This window comes from Hetaerina americana, unplaced genomic scaffold, assembly GCF_022747635.1.
Source record: "Hetaerina americana unplaced genomic scaffold, ioHetAmer1.1.p SCAF_1, whole genome shotgun sequence".
Classification (NCBI taxonomy): domain Eukaryota; kingdom Metazoa; phylum Arthropoda; class Insecta; order Odonata; family Calopterygidae; genus Hetaerina; species Hetaerina americana.
The window spans coordinates 90,155,127-90,175,139 of NW_027286069.1; the positions used below are offsets into that span (position 1 = coordinate 90,155,127).

The window sequence follows — 20,013 nt, forward strand, 5'->3', positions numbered from 1 at the left end:
CATTCTTCCAATTTTTTTTTTAAATCTGCATTTCTTACTTGTACACGTGGTCCACCATGCTCATTCCAGAAGTCATGGAGATAGCTAACATAATTTTCTATTTTTTAAATGGGTAAATCACAGCTATGAATCTAAAGGGTGAATTGACAGGGGAGATCTCAGTCTCTGTGTCAGACTAACAGTATGATCAGTTTAACAGATAGCTACCTCAAATAGCATAAGTTTACCACACATAATGATACATTTAGGTGAATCAATCCATTTGAACCTGTTTCCATTGACTCAATTAACTTCCATTTCAACAGATTTCTTTCGCCATGCAAGAGATATAGGCATCTAAAGTGAGTAAGATTGATAAGATATGAAATCATGGGATTTTTACATCCTTTGATCAGAACCAAATATATCACATCACAACACTACTTCAAATCGAATCATTTTTATTTTACTTTAACTGTTATAAATATAACAAAAACGATAACAACCTCATTGTCAAACACACGAGAGAAGAGTATTGGTAGAATTAGCAGTGCTCAGGAGCTCAAAATCAAAGGTTTCCTAAATTCCAAAACATTACCTCATAAGCCTCACATGATGTCAAAGTATTGATATTAAAAAAAGGTACACAATACCTCACTTTCCATGAATTTTGCGGAAAGTATTTCAAAGAAAGCCTTAAATGATTTACTGCAGTTATTTGGACATTTTCCTAAAATGTATGCATTCCATTCACTCAGAAAACTTTAATCATATCATATGGGGATTACAAATGCAATAACGATAAATTTCATTTGAACTATGAATTTTCATAATATTAATGGAGCTTATGAGGAAGAATGTTTCATATTTCATACATAATCTTGAGCATCAACTGAGACAATGCCACAGAAATTATTCATCCTATTTCACTTTTAAAATTTTCTTGTTTTAAAAATTCATAAAAATGGGAAAAATAAATAAGAACAAATAGTTCAAAATTACACTTCAGAAAATCGGAGACTTAAATATTTTTCACAAAAATTTTGTAACAAAACATCTGTAAAACATTCAACATCATCTTAGCCTTCAATGATGATTGGAAATAAATAAAAGTAGTACAAATGAATATTTGTATTGCACATGAATACTAAATAATTAAATATCAACACATTAGGCAAGATCACTCTTCAAGTCACTGAAAGTTGTTTTCACCCACACCAAAATGTCATCGGAAATATGAACAAAAAGGCATGTCACTTTTCTCAAAAATTTTCACACTGAACATACAGCACTTATCTAGTAAACACAGTAATTAGTACGGGTGATGCAGTAAAAAAAAATGTGATGGAAAAAAATGGCCTATGATGAAAAACTAATGAAGGGATTGAAAGCATTGTAAAAAAATGGGGTGGACAAAAAAAAATATACAAAAAACCTGAATTAGGAGTACAACTTTCTCGTACAGGAATAAAAAGCATGCCTTTGATAAATGGCACTAAAAATCAATATTTATACTATCATTGCATGAATACTTTTGTATAATTACGTACTAATCAACCAAAGTCATTTACACTATTGATTGGTACATGTTTGTGTATACGTGTTGCCGACTTAACGCTGTAATTTTAATGTCGTGAAATTTCAAAATCTTCCATTTCATTCAAAATGCAGTTAACTTAGTTCAGGATGAAATCAGCAATTGCAGCTTTATGCAGTAAGAGTGAGATAATGCTCTGATATGAGAATAAATCTAGCAAAAAATTAAAATCATGGAATGGTTAGAATCAACCAGGGCTGCACAGCAGCCTTGTCCCAATATCACAGTATAACTTGCAATTCCTTTCGTGACTTGTATGTATGTTCTATGCAAAAATCTATCCATGCAACAACTAAGGTTGAATATACATTTTGTAAATGAGCCTTGTTTCATGGTTATAAAATGCCAAAAACATGCTGAACACCACACGCAAACTGGCAACATAAAACTCCTTGATTATCAAATACAAAAATGAAGTATGACATCCAATTTGTCTTTAAAGGGATTCTTCCCCAAGAAATGTATGGTGACAAATCTTAAAGTCATTGAGTTTGACACTATTTTACATGGACTGGACTTCTGTACAACATTTAAGCTGCACAGTAAAATTTGAATATGTAATGTTTTCAGTTTTTTTTTAAAGAGACTATACAAAATTGAATAACAATATATAATCTGACTGTCATCACCTTTTTCTGGCGTACTTACTCTTGTACAGTCTATATTACAATAACATCTGAAAAGATGAAATATATTATAATAAAAGAAAATGAACATTTTCCTAGAAAACATTGAAATCGAAGTACCTTCCACATTCCTAATGTTGTAAAACTGTGTTTCGTTCCACACTGATTTGGCATCACTGTTTGAATTTCAGAAGTCACAGTTCCTATTTTCCTATGTTCTCATAAACCAAGGAAGCTACACAGGCAAAATGTACATAACATAATAATTACAATGAGGGCTATGGCGACTGAAACTGGAATGGTAGCTGAAAATGGAAGAGAAAGTATACATTAATTTTTAGCTTAAGTGGAAAAATTATTAATGAAGAGATTATACAACATACATATACCTATGCTATTGAAACTATGCTAGTCTTCTTTCAAATGAATATTAAACATGTTTTATGACACTGTTTTCACACCTTAGTAGAAGAAAGAGGAATAAATCATGAGAAAGTGTGAATTAAGAAAACTAATCATTTACAAATAAAAGAAATTAGCCTCATCTGGTGATGGCAAAGGATACCAATGCCACAGTCTATGGAAAAGCTCCCATTAGATAAATATGCTGAAAACTACAATTATCCATTTCAATAACTGGTGAAGGGTGCACATATAATCAGAAAATGCAAGTAATCCATGGCCAAGATTCTTTTTCCTGGCTCCCTTCCTGCGGTGCACTGCCAAAATAATCTAACCCTCTCAGAAATACCCTCCTATGATATTATTATGCCTTTCTTATCATTACATTTTAAGTCTAGAGTATTTGAAATAATGATATAGTTACTAGAGAATGTCAAAATCCAATGGCATTTTGAAATTTTCCTTCAGATTTATTAGCCAATTTGAAGCATGTAGCAGGCCATCTGATTATACTAGAAATTGATATTTTACTGAGGCTTCTTTAGGGAAAATATGCATATCTATATTCACATCAATCCATACATCAAGGAAATCTTTCAGAGCCCAAAGAGCTAATGATATTGAGGAAGGTTAGAGAGTGAAGGTCATATCACCAAACTCCCACAAGTATGACATTATGACATCTCTTGCTTTAAAACAATACAAATTCATCCTTTTGCCACATACTATATTGGGGATGATTCCAAATATGTCAGCAGAATAAATTATAATGAATGCCTTTACTGAAACTATTAGATATTATATGGGTCTATAAGATGCATTGTGCTATAAAACTTCATTAACAACCAATTCTCTCCGATGAATGCACAAGTGAATAAACAATCAAATTATCAACATTTTGATTGATTAATAATTAAATTTAGGGAAGTAACTTAAAAAATCAAATGTTAGCAAGTGGGCATGTTTACTCAGGTACTGGATAATTTATGGCACAAATATTTTTTATGCTACTTACAGCGTGAGGCCACACTATGAATGCAAACTTGATTGTCCACTGAAATGCTTAGAACAGCTGCTTCAGTGTCACTGGTAATAGGTGGCTCACCTTCCCCAGCAGTTGGAACAAACTCTAAACCAGTGATGAACATACTGTGAGCCCCTTCAACATGCAGAACTCTCTGGAAATAATATTTCACACTTTTTATCAATATTGAACAAGAAATCAGAGAAAAATGGATTCGCAAAACCAGGGAATTTTAGATATTATTGAGCTAACACTCATATACACATACATGAATATAAATATACATTGAACAAAATTACATATTTATGTATACAATTAGCTAGGTACAGTGGATGTCACTAGCTGTGCTTTGCCTGAATTACATGATATGTCCATAGATATTAGGCAAACATACCTGGCATATGTGCAAGGGAGAATATTAAGAAATCGTTTTGATTATGTATCCTTCGTGTTAACTCCAGTGATCACGATTTCACCATGCACCAAACAATGAATCAATTTTTATGGAAGAGTTAAAATGGAAGGTAACTTAATGACAATAACCATAGTAATCTATAGAAATGTAGTTCAATGGGTGAGGACAGAGCTCACCTAATACTAACCCCAATGGCATATGAAATTCATATATTAGGGTAGGGAGACGTGTCAATCTTAGTGTCACTTGAGGTTTCCAAGGAAGATCTAGTACCCAAAAAATTACATACTCCAGGGTCCTGAGAGGAGTTGCTCAAAATCGAACTCAGGCCCTTCAGTCAGTAGCCTAGGATTCTATCAACTGAACTACCACATCCTTTAGGGCACATATATCAGAAGAATTGTCTTTTTTGAATAAACTTGGCTTCAATGATGGATGCATTTCCTCTACAGAGTATAGAGTATTTTCTAATTCTAAAATTTGCAAAAACATCTGCAACAACACTTTCATTCAATCCTTTTAGGTCCCTTCTAACATATAATATAAAGGGGTCAAGCTAATTTTAACTACCATTTTCAAGCAAATTCACTCACTCCCAAAGTTTCTCTGATTTTGTTTTCATTTACCGAGTATCATCACAAATTCAGCGAACAACATGCCACCCTACCTTGGTACTATTATGCAGCTCATTCCATTATGCAGATGAGAATACAAACTTATCTATAAAATACATTTTTAAGCTTCCCTTAAGAAGATTTTAATAGTGTAATGAAATTAGCTGGCAGAGCTTTACATATTCAGAGTGTCTACCCGGGTGCAGGGGCTGAATTGGCCCTTGATATAAGAGGTTACCAGTGAAATATGTATGAGCACCTGATTAACCATCAGTAATGCAAAATGTGGATCTACTTGGGAAAACATGCAGGGTTTGTCTGTAACGTAATTAGACTGGCTGTCACGTGGCACTCTAGTCACCAGCAGTGGGATATGTGGTACAGGTTTAAGTTAAGCAAAACACAACGGAAGGCAGTCGGGTCTGAGCTCTGTCATGCAGTAAGGATCACTTGAGGTGCTTTTGAGCTGTGTTTGAGTTTTTGTCACAGCAGAAAACATCAAAAATGGAAAAAGTCATATACTCCAGGCCACACTGCCTTTGTGGTGATGGCCTACCTGGCCCAGATAGGGGTTGCAACCTTGCCACTGTACAGCCCCAAAGTGAGCCTGGCAGACTTTTTCCAGTTCCCAAAGCACAAGAGAAGCCTGAAAGATCACACTTTCGAAGATGTTCCTGCCACCCAACGGGCTGTCATAGAGACTCTGAAGGAGGTTACCACAGCTGACTTTCAGGGAGCCTTTGCAGCATGGGAATCACAGCATGGCAACGGTGTACCAATGCCCAAGGAGACTATTTTGAACAATTTAAAAACATGTACCAATCAGAACAATAAATTCTTTTTACCCGACCAAGGGCTCGCTACTTTACAGACAAACCCTGTAAAAGACTATCCTTAGTAAGATCACCAAATATTCTACAGAATTCTATGAAGTTGCCAGGGTTGGTAGGCTCACTTGGTGAGCGGTTACCACCAAAAAAAGGCCATCAATTACCAGGGGGCAAGGAGGGGCAGCAGCCCTCCTTTATATAAGAGAAGTTGGAGACCCACAGTGATGGGTATGGCAACACTCATATAACTGCAGGCATGGTAAACATTATTATAACGGTTCTTCACTGCAATGTTGAAGGTAACAGTAAACCATCACATTATCATCCCAAGGAGCAACACTCATAAATTCTTTTTTTTTTCTTTTATTTATCAATGAATTTACTTGGGGGATCAGGTTGGTGTCTTGAGTACTGTACTCTCCCCCCCCTAGATCTAGGTTTGAATCCTGAACGTGGCAAAATATTTAAGCGGTATCTAGAGTTCTACTTGGGTGCTTTGTGGAGAGCACTTCAAGTGGAGCATGTCATCTGACAAATGGGACATTATTCTGTAGCCCTTGGTGACTTTCTTTAAGAGTAAAATAATGCCAGTATTGGGTGTCTCTCCACCCTTCTTCCTCGCATTCCCTGAAAATCCTACGTCTACTAAATTACCCATTACTCCCTGATTGTTCAGCTGACCGCAGCCATCAATCACCTCTCAAAATAACCACTACGCAATTTTAATGATTGAAATATAAGAAGACATTAAACCTACTCAAGTAAAATATTTTATGGTAAACTAGTATCCCATTAAAGTCTCCAGGCAAAGACCATTCGAGAATGTACATCAGAAGAATGAGTCAAACATTGTAAGATAAGTAAAATGCAAAGGGAGGAGAAAACCTTTCAATCATTTGGAGAAGACCAAGAAAGAAAAACATTAGGAATATACAGGGGAGGGAAACATAATGAAAGAAGAGAAAAAGCTTTTTTGGATTATATCAATAGTCTACACTGCTTCCCACTAGTACAACAGCACAAACAGCAATATCACCAGGAATGGAAGAAGCAAAGGGAAAACAGTAACCGTTCAAAGTGGCAAGGAGGCCTTTCATTAGAAGAAACTCTTGCTAACAGCAACTAGTAATAGCACAGACATAAGGGAGTGATTCATTAAAACATGTGGAGGATTCTTTGCTCTAGATGTGAGACTTAAACAATAGGAGGTGCAGAAAAAAGAAGATTGTAGGCAATAGAATTGTGGTGCTACTGAATAACAATGACAATAAAATGGATAAAGAGTAACAAGGGGGGAAGTACTGCAAAGAGTGCAGAAAGAAACAAGGAAATATTGAGGACATATGAAAGAGAAAGAGGGAAACTAATTGGATACATTCTGAGGCATGATAGATTACTGATGAAGGCCAGAGAAAAAATATGAGTAGTAAGCCATGGAAACTGTTCGCGCAAGGAGCTATGAGTGAATGAAGAAATTGGCAGTTAACAGGAGAGTATGGAGAGCTGCAACAAATAAACCCTTCAATTGATATCCTTTGATGATGAATGAATGTTGCAATTTCTTCATCATTAAACTGGCAAAGTAAAAAGGCCTCATAATTTTATCATCCAGTGAATGTGCACATAAAACCAAAAACTATTGAGAACATTTTTACTGATTTCTGTTTGGAAAAGAAATCGACAAGTAAGGAACAAATTTCCAATAGACATGAAAGCATATTCCTGGCCTTTTAGTGCATTATTCTTGTGAGCTGACATACAATTTCTACATTATATGGAAAAGAACAACCTACATATGAAATGTTCATCTCATTCTTAAAATTAATTTTGTTTATGGAGAGATTTATTAACCTCCCTCAGCTTATGTGGTACATTACCAATGACTATGGTCAACTCACCTGCAAACTGAATGCAATAAAAATATCTACACTCCCACTGAACATAGTTCCTGTTGAGACAAATCGTCCATCATCACTCACAGCCAGGGCAGAAAGGCTTTCACCACAAGTGGTGCTTTTCGATGGAGGGCCACCATCGGGTGATGGATCCCACAGGTGAAGAAAGCCCCCTACTCCACCTTTACATAAACCCCGAGCACCCTGCCAACCAACTCGATTGGAAATGGTGAAGAGGCGACAGTTACCATTCTCTCCAGCTGGTCTAACACCAAACCTATTGAGTAGTAATACTTCAAGTTATTAGGCAAACTATACAGAATATTAAGGCTGTTAATTAATTAGATTTATAACAATTATCACTCCATTACAAGAGTAAGCAGGTACATGAACTATTTAAATTTCTTGCATTTATGCAAAAAATATTAGACTTGTTCAATTAATTGAACAAATCGGTGATCATATACATTTCTATACACACACTTTACCATGCAAAATTTTATTTTACTTGCTTGACTTACTGTGCAATGTTTATGGCAAAAACGAAAGCAAACATTAAATGCTGCATTGAAATTTTGATTTCAACAGTAAGAATCTATTCTTCTTTCTAGCAGAGATAGAAGGTGATGCCGGTTTTTCAAAGAGGTGAATACATTTCCAGAAGAAGTTGGATCCAGAGCTCTAGTCAATACTGTTACATAAGTAAAAAGGAACACTGCCAATGCCATTGTGAGAGAAGAATGCCAAAATATATTAAGAGAACTATTACAAATATTGAAAATTGGTAACAGGATAATGGTTCACAAGACAGTTTTTTTACATGGTGAATTCTGGAAAATGTAGTTATCCAATGAAAATCAAAGTTAAGAGTATTCCTAATTCTATCTACAGTCCAGATGTAGCCTGGTGACTTTTCCTGCTCCCCAGTGCGAAGAAACACTTCCCACAGATGCATTACTGGAGTCAAATCAATAAAACCAACTCCACATTTATGAGTACATCAAACATTATGCTAAAAACGTAACAAACTGGAATTATTGTATGAAAATTATTGTGGAAGAAAAATTTATGATAAACATTAACTGCAAAACCCTTGTATATGATTCAAACTATGAACATAATACACTCAGATCTACATCACTTTCTTACATGGCATTAGCTAAATTACCTTACACTAAATTTGAATAAATGTAAAGTAATTTTTTAATATAATTATAAATTCTCAGCTACATCTACATGACAATGGATTGCTTTTATTTATTTATATTTATATTATTAACTTTATAACTCTTGACTTATTTGTAACACTGCATTCAAATATTAATTTTAAAAAGCACATTTATAATATTTGTTACAGACCATTGAAAATTTTTGACTTTATCAGCATTAATGCAACAGGTTTCCATAATACAACAATTATCAAAGTGCTTGTCAACTCTGGCCACACCAATGCTTGAATAATGAAATGTTGTTTGGCCATCTTACACTCAATATTCTGTACTTAGGCTGGAAATAATTCAAAATATTTTTTTATGAATTTCTTCACATAGAACAGGACTAGAAAATGGCCACTATAAATACAAAGACCTAGGCAGTATCCTCATAACAGTAATGAAATCAGCTACACATAGATCCAAATATCAAATAATGTCTGTATTAATGATGAAATAAACTGCAGTTTTTTTTAATATGTAAATTTGCATCTTCCTCCCAGAACACCAAAAAAGAATTCTATTTTATATGCCATGACAAAGAGCCAAGTATTCACAACATGGTCCTATAGGATATGCTATGCAATCATCCAATGTAATAATAACTAAGGACGTGTTAAATTTTTCATAGCGTACATTGGGAATTCCTTGTGATACTTATGTATGTTGATTGGTTGTTTTTTGTAACTTAATGGTGTTTACTTTCTCAAAAATGACTAGATAAATGTATGAAAATTATATTAAATGGTTATTTATATATGACTAGGGATGCAGAAAATCTATTTGCAGTTTCATATAAATGATGCATACTTTTTCTATGATCACTGAAATAAAAAAAACAAAGCAATGTATCTTTCCACAAAATTTTTTATTAGGTATAGCTAGTTTCAATGCATCGACGTCATCCTCAGCTTACGTGTTGAAACAAGTCATACCTAATAAAAATTTGGTGGAAAGATACATTGTTTTTTTTTACTTCAGTCATAATGGATTTCCATTAAGTCAGGCCTGAATACATCGAATTTTTTGATGATATTATGTACACACCTATTGTATTCTTATGAACATGGGATAAGAGTTTTGACCTCCTAATCCATCAATAAAGATCATTACTTTAATTTATGAGAAGATAATACTTCAAGCTACACACACACACAGTGACCATCTTGAAAACAACTTCCTCATTAACTAACCCAATTATTGGAAGTGAATTTTTAGGCTTCAATGAGTGCATGTTGCATACATATCTCGTATTGCTCATATGAAGAACATAAAACACATTGGCCAGAACTTACAAAAATCAAAATAAAAGTGAACACTTCAGATACAATCAACAAACCCAAAAAATCTCTTGAACTAGTTGGGAGGATTGAATTCATAGAACCAAAAGAACCTACCAAACTACCTACCAAACACCTACCAAACTACCTACCAAAAGAAACTACCAAAGAACACAGATACGGAAAGAGGACTGCCTCAAATTGACAAGGAAATAGGACAACAGTTCACACTGCACTCAAAATAAAATGTATAAAAAATTGACTTTATAATGACACTTTATTTCTTAACAGTAGTTTGTCAACGTAGATTTGTAATGGAGCCTGGGAATAAACACAGCTACACCCTAACCCTCACAAAATATGGTGTTAAATACCCTCAAACCAAACATTAAAATAAACCACTTTTTTAACTCAAAATGCTACTTATGCTCTATCTCCCTTCATTCCATCCAAAATGCCAAATCTTTTCCTCCCAACCTCTAATTACCCTTCAATACAGTCTTTAGTGTATTGTTGAAGAATACAATAGAGGAAGAATGCCGACTAAGTGAAGTAGGAGAAAGAAAAGGTTAGGCTTTTTGAATGGAAATAAGGAAAATAGAATTTCACGTTGAAAAATGATGAATTATAATTCGTGTTTTAGAATATTTAGCATTATCTTAGGTTTAACTAAAGTATATGAAACACACAATAACAATTAAATGAGAAAATTAATGCATGGCAAAAATTGCTTTCTATTACCTGCAACGTTTGTAGAGATATTTAGTTCCTTCAGGAATTTCCCATGTCAATTTTCTCAATTCCTTTCCTGTTTTGGTATCCCAAATTATAGCCATACCATCTTTGGAGATGCTCACCAACTGAGGGAAAATAAAGGTTGAGATTAACCAACCATTGGAGGCCAAGTTCTATTAGTTGTATATTATCTAAATTTCAAAAACAACTGCAACCACCAGGGAACCATTCCTCAAAGCTTAGAGACAATAAGTCTTCTAAAAACAGTGGCAAATATAATAAACTCTTAATTGATCTCCGGTGATATGCATGTGATGAATCTTGGGAGTTATTTTAAATCTACCAATTAACAAGCATCAAAAACAGAATATCCAGTGAGCCTGCATTTTGTTTTCCCCCGAGTTTTCAAGTTTAATTTTCTATCCATACTAAAAAGAAAGACTCGCACTTTTCCACAGATTTATCTGTGGAAAAGTACGAGTCTTTCTTTTTAGTATGGATATTAAATACTTCCACGAAGTGAAGCCTGAAACAATAGAATTTAATTTTCTAATTTTTACAGGGTAAATTTTTACATTAACAGTCAATTCTTGAGTAAAATATTAAAATATCCCATGAAAATGCAAATTTCGTTATTAACTGCTAGTAAAACCATGACACACACTGGCCACAATAATGGAGGGAAGTGTGACTTGAAGTGACCGGCCAGGATGGACCATTACCCCTTCACTCAACATCTTAGCTCACCAGTCACAACATGCTACACGAAGCAGTGCAGTCAACAGGAATAATTAAGGGGGGAGGAAGAGGAAAGAGGAGGAATGGGGAATATAGTCTTACAGCTAGAGCAGGTTGTATTGCATGCTACTTGTAGCACCTAGCAAGCACTTCATTGGGTTCAATCAGCCACAGCATGAATAAGAATAGACCAAAAAAATGGTATAAGCCACTCAGCACAAATACATTGAAATAAATATCATTTTCCAGGTTATTACCCAAATATGCTAACAAAATCCAATTTGCTGGACACCCTGAAGGACTTCAAAAATGAATAGCACTTTTGGGAAAGAGGCGACCCAGGCAATAAGGCCCCCTAGCAACAAATTTCTACATATATTCGAAGCATAATAATACAATTCTCTATGTTTTGGGTTAAGCTTCATTCTTGAAGTGCAATTCATTAGTGTAGATATGTGCTTTTCCATTGTTGTTGCTTGGAGATATTCTAATGAGGCAGGGAATATTGATCCTGTAGATGCCAACCGGCATTAGAATTACCAAAATTATCCTATTACAGGGGATAACAGGATGGCAGAATGTTGGGTCAGTGAAGTAGAGGGAGAAAAATAATAGACATGGTTGATGGAAACAAGGGAGATAGGAAGTATGTGGAGAAGGGTGGTTTATTACAGTATAGATTTACGGCATTTAGTGCCATGTTAAGTGGAGATTAGAAGTGTAGCAGTGGTTAGTCTCAATGTCCTTTAAAAAAATCTTTTCTTTACTGGTGAATGATTACTAAAAATATTTGAGATTCAAACCAACGTCAGTGCAGCGAATATACCCTAATAATGCACCTAAAGTGATAAATTTAAATGCAAGTATATAGTTGAATAACTAAAAAAGAGCTGGCTTATGGATCAAACTTGGACACTACAGGGTCACACCCAAAAGTGCTAGGAATGTTTTTCTCTGGCGCGAACGGAGCGGTGGAGGAGGGTCTGCCTGGCAGAGTAAGGTGGAGGGGGCTCTTAGCAACAGACCAACACCAACCTCAGTCGCCTGCGGGCTGTCATTGAGTGAAGACACCGTTTTTAGTGAAGCAAGTTTTTTGCCCGCGTCGAAAAACAAAATGAATCTGAATTTAGAGCAACGTTATTCCGTGAAGTTTTGTACAAAACTCGGGAAGACGGCCACTGAGACCCTCGATATGATCAAGCAGGCTTATGGGGACACTGCCTTAAGCTGTTCCACAGTATTTGAGTGGCACAAGTTGTTTAAAGAGGGTAGGGAGCTCGATGAAGACGACCATCGCTCCGGACGGCCGTCAACGGCAAGAACCGACACGAATGTGGACAGAGTGAGGACACTGCTGAACACAGACCGACACTTAACCAGTGAAGAAATTGCAGACCAGTTGGGTCTGTCTGCATCCAACGTCCAACGCATTATTTCACAGGATTTGGCCATGCGCAAGGTGTGCGCCAAGATGGTGCCAAAAATTCTGCTATGGCGCGCTCGTCATCAGACAGCTCCTGGCCAAATACGGTGTTGCCACGTTGCCGCACCCGCCCTATTCTCCCGATCTGGCACCACCAGATTTCTTCTTCTTCTTCCCCCTGATGAAAAGACAGCTCAAGGGAGGACGTTTTGACTCGATAAAGGCCGTTCAAGAGGCTTCGACGAGGGTCATCAACGGTATCCCCAAAGAAAATTTCCAGCGGGCGTACCGGGAATGGGAGCAACGTTATACTAAGTGTGTAGCAGCTCAAGGAGCATACTTTGAAGATTATTAAGTCGATGTAAGTATATCGCCAATAAAATTCTTGTAAAAAAATCAGTCCTACCACTTTTGGGTGTGACCCTGTAATATGACAGCCAGAGAAAACCCTGACGCTGAACAGTAGAAAATTTTGAGACAGGCTTCGCAACTTTTAAAACACTTCAAAATGGGGGAGGAAATGGAGGATAGAGAGAAAAGGGTTGTTACTATAGAAATAATGCACATAATGATTAGATCTACAGTACGTGACATGAGTATGTTAATAATGGAAATTCCTTTTCCTTTTAAAATAACAATGTGTATTGAAAAAATCATTGGCATTAAACACATAAAAATTTCTCCCAATATTAATTATTTATTTCACAGATATTTCATCCTTTTTTTTCAGTATATAATGATGATGGAAAAATAAATCTTTGCCAGACAAAAATCTTCAAAAATTTTTAACCATGTCAACACCTAAGACTAGATGCCAAGTTAAAATCTGAGGCTGCATTAAAGTGACAATGCTCACTTTGAGTAAAGAATTTTTTAAATTGCAATATACACTTCCATCTACATCCAGATTCCCCAAAATTGAATGAGGAATTATGGCAGCACAAGGGTTTCATTTTCCTTAAATGAAGCTCAACCTAAAAACCATCATTTAGTGCTAAGTGAAAGCTTAATGACAAATATGGAGTGTTCAACTATTACATTTGCTTATCCTCACCCTACACCCATCACAAATGTCTGTACAAAATAAAAACTGGGTAGTACAATGTATAAAATTGCAGCAATTAATATTGATTGAACAATTACTCAAGAAAACACCAACCAACTAAAAAATATCTACCGGTAAAAAACCAGTAAAAGTTGCAGAGATGCAATGAAGGTTTCCTGATTGAGTCTCCTACAAACCTTTTCGAGCGCTGCAGATATTCAGTTTAAGAAATGATACCACCATACTATTTCAAATTTTTATGAACTTGTTTGCAGCAGTACATAAAACACACTAAATATTGCCATGAGTCCTAATCGTTCATTTAATCATAAAATTAATATTTTTTTCAAATTAACAACAACCTACCCATTTGTCATCAGGACTTAGAGCCAAATCATCAACTTCTTTGGAGTGAGCTGAAAGATCAAGGTGAAGGATTGGCAGGGGAAATTCCTCATCATCAGCTTGAACTGTTTTATTTGCACTGCTAGGAGGTGCAAAATTCCACAGACGAATATGCCCATCTGTACCACCAGTGGCCATGAGATGACTGCTCCGCCCAAGCCTCACTACCCTTTGAAGTGGTTCACCTTTACTAAAAGAGAAGAAAAGGAAATATCCTTATTTATTGGTGACATCTCCAACTAAAGAGAGTAATCAATAAATTATAAATTTTTAGGACACTAAAAGGTAACTTATATTTATATTAAACATGGCTAAATGGAAAAAATAAACATCCTAGCTGAAAGTGAATAAAGAAATATCAAAGCAAAGAGTGCCTTGGTCCCGTTGGCTATCCCTGGCAAGGAATGGACTTTCCTGTCAACAGCTGCAGAATGTGTGATTAGGTGTTTGTGGTGAATCATTTATCAGCGATGAAGTTTTACTAAATTTTTTTATCACTTGTTGTTAATATAGTCACATCAGTTACATCCAATTTTAGTACAGGGTTCGTCCGGAAAATAAGTGTACTGATTTTTTCCCGCCGCTCCAGGCGCGCCCAGCACCGCTCTGACGGGCTGCGATTGGAGGGGGGTATGTTGGCAAACGACGCTGAAAAAGGCAGTCGGCTCTGAGCTGTGGTGTAGTGAGGAGCTCTGTTAACGCGAACCTCCACGCTCGACCCACGTCACGGAACGCGATGCCGAAGTTTTTGGAGCAGCGTTATTCCATCAAATTTGCGGTAAAGCTTGGGAAATCGTCTACCGAAACTGTCGGTATGATTAACCAGGCTTACGGGGAGTCAGCCATGTCCAGAAACATGATCTTTCGGTGGCACAAGATGTTCGTGGAGGGCAGAGAAGAGGTCGACGACGAACCACGGCCTGGACGCCCATCAACGACACTCACCGACGAAAATGTGCGAAAAGTTCGCGATGTACTGAACTCTGATCGTTGTCTTAGTGTTCGGATGATAGCAGAGCAGTGTAATGTGCCAAAACAATAGTGCACGAGATTATTAGGCACCATTTACAGATGCGAAAAATTTGTGCAAAGTTGATGCCGAAACTGCTCAGTGATGATCAAAGACTCAATCGTTTGGAAATCGCGACACAACTTGCGGATCACTGCAAAAATGATCCACATTTTTTAGAGAACTTCTTTCTGTTCCCGAAGATAAAGAGGAGTTTGAAAGGAACGCGATATGGGACTTTGGACGCCGTCAAAGAGGCCGTGACGACGTGTCTTCGAGAGGTTCCCGATGATGCCTTCACGGAAGCGTTCCAGGAATGGGAACGCCGCTGGAACAAGTGTATCGACTCACAAGGGTCCTATTTTGAGGAATATTAGCTTAAGATATGTAAAAGTGTAATAAATTTTTTTTCCTGAGCTCAGTACACTTATTTTCCGGATGAACCCTGTAAGTACTTAAAGCTAATGGCCATAAGTTTATCATATTAGAGAAACTAATGATAAATAATTGACACAAAAAAAGTTATTTCACTCATTAGACTATGTATTATTCCTGCTGTTAAGAGGTAAGTTTCTGATATTGATTCCTGAAAATTAGTGTAAATCCTTTCTATCATTTATTATTTCAAAAAAATATATTTACATAGGTTCATAAGTATGACATCATAATGCATGATACAATGGAAACACTAATTATTGAGTTAATAAAAAGTTTTGTTCTTTCTGGACTTTTTTCATTGTGAACATTATTCAAATATATGAGGACTCATGAAAGATACAACAGCAAGAGAGTAGCACTTTCTAGTCTTCGTCAAAAGAGATATGCCTAGGGGCTATTTAAGCAATTCAAATGAAAACCTTGAAACCCTGGCATTTTAATTTGCATGCACAGTCCTGCTGGCCATAATTTATCCAGGCATTTAAGTTTGACTCGGCAGGATCTTAATTTTTACATTCTATCAATCAAATTTAGAGATATTTTTAAAACATAAATGCATAATAGGGTAAATTAAATCCATTATTATTATATTTCAGTTTTAATAATACACAAAATGTTTAAATTACAAAAAAACAACTAAAATTTAGAAAAACTACCAAAAATATGCAATATTTCAGTTTTAATTTTACCATTTCCCTCATAGATTTTAACTTGCAAGCCGTGCCCTTAAAAATGAGCTTTTATTCAATGTTTTTTTTCTGGTGTTTTTCAATTTGTCATGAGGTAACCATTGAAACAAGTATCAACAAAGAGGCACACTCTGTATTTTGAGCAACGGAAAACAATATTGTTGACACAGGAGAAGAACGACCTTGTGGGCAATGAATTGCATGACTCTCCTCCTTCGCTTCCTACAAAAGATTTATTTAGAGATCCAAAAAAAAAACTTAACCAAGTGGTAAGAAAAAAAAATAAGCAAAACCAAGAGGTCCCATTTAACCAATGGGACCCATTTTTGGTGGGAACAAAAGTTCACTAGAGTATGATAAATGCTAGATTCAAAATCTCTAAATTATAAAATAAAAATATTACTTTCTAGCTACACAGACCTATCAGGAAAAATATGTCTACAAGATTAAACACATTAATACCACATACATCTAAATAATTTATCTTCTGTGTGAAAAAATTATCCAAAAGAGATTGCAATGGTGGAAATTTTTAATTTGGCAAGAGGAAATATGCAGTTTAAAAAGAAATAAATATTAATTGTACACATATATCAGACGGCTCCAACAGTTAATCTTCCAAGATATTTTCAAGGCACTGCACTTTCCTAATTAAAAATGCCATTGTTTCATATTGAAATCAAACAGATGAAAAACTAAGGACATCACCCTCTGTCCCCAATGAAAGAAAATTACAAGGAGCAAAAAAGTATCATGAGTTAGTTATTTGATTGCACAACACTATGAGTTTCAAAAGGGCGATTTTTCACAGAAAATGTTTTTTCAGAGAGAACTATATCAAAGGAAATAAAACTATCATCACTTAGAAAACATAGTTGAAATGCTTTAATTCATCATCTGATCACTATCACTTTTTTCAAAATCTGTCACAAATTTGTGAAAATGGAAGCATTATTTCCAAAAAGCAAATTATAAATGGAATTTTAAAACTCTAATGAGCACCTTCTCAGAAATGCATTGTAACTTAATCCACATTTACTTAAAAATTTCTTATTGAAAAATAAAAAATATTTTTAGGCTTAATCACCTAAAATCTGTCTGTATACACTCTTTTGGCTGGATGTCAAAAGTGATTCTTCTACGAGTATTGCGGTTGTCATCTACTTCTTCAACTTTGGATCCTCCAGTCTGCATAGATGGCAGCGTTGGCCCACGCCCATTGGTTCCATAATATGTCTCAGACCCATGCCTCCTTCGGCGCACCATTCCTTCCTTCGTGATTGTCTCATCAACTTGACAATAAAAGAAGAAATTCTTAATTATACGCATAAAGAGTTCAGCTATTTTGCAAAAATGTTCTTGCAAGTTTCATCAAATTGATTCCAATGCAAGTAAATTCATTACACAGACAAATGGAAACACATTAAATGAGCCGAAGAAAACACTATAAAAAAGTGTCCGTTACCGCATTAAGACCTCAATGAAATTACATGCCCATTATCATAATAGTTAATGATCATTTTTTGTCATACTTTTAAAGTTCTATCTTTGCGAGACTCTTCCTTGTCCAAAGAATTCTTACCCCAATTAGGCAGTTCATGAAAGATATTAATACTATACCATTCATACCATGAACGTATTTTTCAGACAAGAGTCGATCGACTTTCTCAGAAGTTTAAAGTGTTACCAATGCAACATTGGTTTCCAAGAACGAGAGTTAAGTATCATAGCATATTATAGCATACCATACCTGTATCGTCCTTTTCATCTTCGGATGACATCAATTCCATTGAAACTGAATACAACTGGCAATTCCCTTCTTGACCAGCTGCTAACATGATTTTATGACCAGCCATCGTGTTTCCACATCCCACCGAAGTGGCACAGTTCATCACAGCATTGAGACCCGTTTCATGTCTAACAACCTCATCCACGACAAAACGCTTCCCATCATGAGATAATTCAAATATTTCCTAATGAAAAGAAACTAGAGTGAGGAAACATTTCTCGCCACCTTAGTTGGGACATGAAAAATTAATGCTCGCCGTACATTCATACGACTAAAAAACATTCTAAACATATAATTATGTTCCTTGAATTCAGAAAATGTGATGCAACAAGCCAGGCAAGATTCGGTCAGTACAGAGCCTGATTAGTTTGCATTCTGTTAAATGATACAATGTATTGACTCAGGACCGGGATAGATAAATTTGGGATACGAAGTAGAACAATGATTATAAATCTTTGGTAATCCTAATATACAAATGAACTTACAAAGCCATTCGCCACACCAGTTTTTGAAGAACCACCACCTCCAGCCACAAGAATGTGTCGACTAGTCAACATTTGTAAGGTATACAGCGGAAAATTAACTCGCGCCAGTAACTCCCTGGTTCTCCGATTTGTCGGCATTGTTTCAGTGAATTAAAAATGGGAATATTAATCCAATTATCTAATAAAGGGAAAATGTTGTTTACGTCTTCCACGTAGGACAAATTTCAATTATCATTTCGCCCTTCGGATTTTATTTTCCCATTCTTCAAGCTGGTATGAACAGATGACATGCGAAAAATGTGACTAATAATTGTGTGTAACACGGTGTAAATTGTTAAAATAAAGTTTTATACCGCCACTTTACCTTATTTCGCTAGTTAATCGAAATGACAGAGTTTTATATAACCGGAGTATGACATGTTCAAGATTGTTAGTTTCTGGCTAATAAGTTATGAATGAGGCAATCAGGAATTTGCTAAATACGTATCAAATTACTTTTTCATGAACCCATAGAAAATTGATGTTAGCACGACTCAATGATTTCCTCATATTTTAATATAGTGAGTGTATAGTACAGGGATAGCAGCAAAATGCGAAGTCCCATTAATCTCAATCCGGTAATTTTCCTAGAAAAGAATGTTTTGCACTTGTACTTTCCCTTATTATATGTATTTCATCATCAGTAATTTTTGCCATATTTTTAAAGCAGCTTTTGACTTCCACTTCACAGCAGTAGATCTATAGGAACCTGTATTTCATATTACAAAATTTTCTGTATGGTAATATTTATAGCTTCCGAGATGTTGAATTTACCACCGGTAACATAGACAATTATACCTTAAACTTCCCTTTTTATTGGTAAATGTCCTTAGACCGTTCTAATAACTCGGTGAAAGTATCAAGTAAAATGTTTAACAGCATCGTTATTGTTGAGAAGAAATTAGAACTTTTACCGAAAGCATCGGGCAAGATAAATGTAATAATTATCACATCAAGGCATGCCCAGCACAGTTTTGACTGTTTTCTTGGGTATATTACATATGTTTCTTTATTTATTTTCAGAATAGCGATCTCATATGTCGCATTTTAAGGCCAAAATTAATTATCCATCAGTAAATCAATTCCTTAATAGAGAAATGCATATCTTAAAGAAATTTTGCAAACGGAATGATTAAGTGTGTAATTAAGTGTAATAAAACCTTGGTGTTGTTGGTACAAATTACTGTTAATATTAAGAACTTAACACGAAAGTAACCTTTTTCTCTTTCTTAAAGTACTTGCTAAATATTTAACACGTTATTTCACTAAGTTTACCAAGTTAACCTTCTAATTTTCACATAAGATGCTGTTTTCAAGAGCTTTCTATTCGGGAGCACTGCAGCTA

General features: G+C 35.4%; 1 protein-coding gene across 1 annotated transcript; it reads right to left on the minus strand.

Annotated features, from left to right (window-relative positions):
* Nucleotides 1-423: 423 nt before the first annotated feature.
* LOC139694429 (guanine nucleotide-exchange factor SEC12) lies at nt 424-18,862 on the minus strand. Its single transcript, XM_071592986.1, has 8 exons — nt 18,630-18,862; nt 18,106-18,328; nt 17,443-17,647; nt 14,181-14,409; nt 10,615-10,733; nt 7,386-7,659; nt 3,620-3,782; nt 424-2,507 (listed from the first exon to the last, which is right to left on the minus strand). The coding sequence occupies exons 1-8, from the start codon at nt 18,765-18,767 to the stop codon at nt 2,422-2,424; spliced, it is 1,437 nt and encodes a 478-aa protein (XP_071449087.1). The 5' UTR covers nt 18,768-18,862; the 3' UTR covers nt 424-2,421.
* Between the last annotated feature and the right edge of the window lie 1,151 nt (nt 18,863-20,013).

Coding starts and splice junctions, on each gene's coding strand:
- LOC139694429 (XM_071592986.1), bottom strand. CDS start 18,767: ATGCCGACAAATCGGAGAACCAGGGAGTTACTGGCGCGAGTTAATTTT. Junction 7,660..10,614: donor TATCTCTACAAACGTTGCAG/GTAATAGAAAGC, acceptor ACTACTCAATAG/GTTTGGTGTTAGACCAGCTG. Junction 3,783..7,385: donor TTATTGCATTCAGTTTGCAG/GTGAGTTGACCA, acceptor TATTATTTCCAG/AGAGTTCTGCATGTTGAAGG.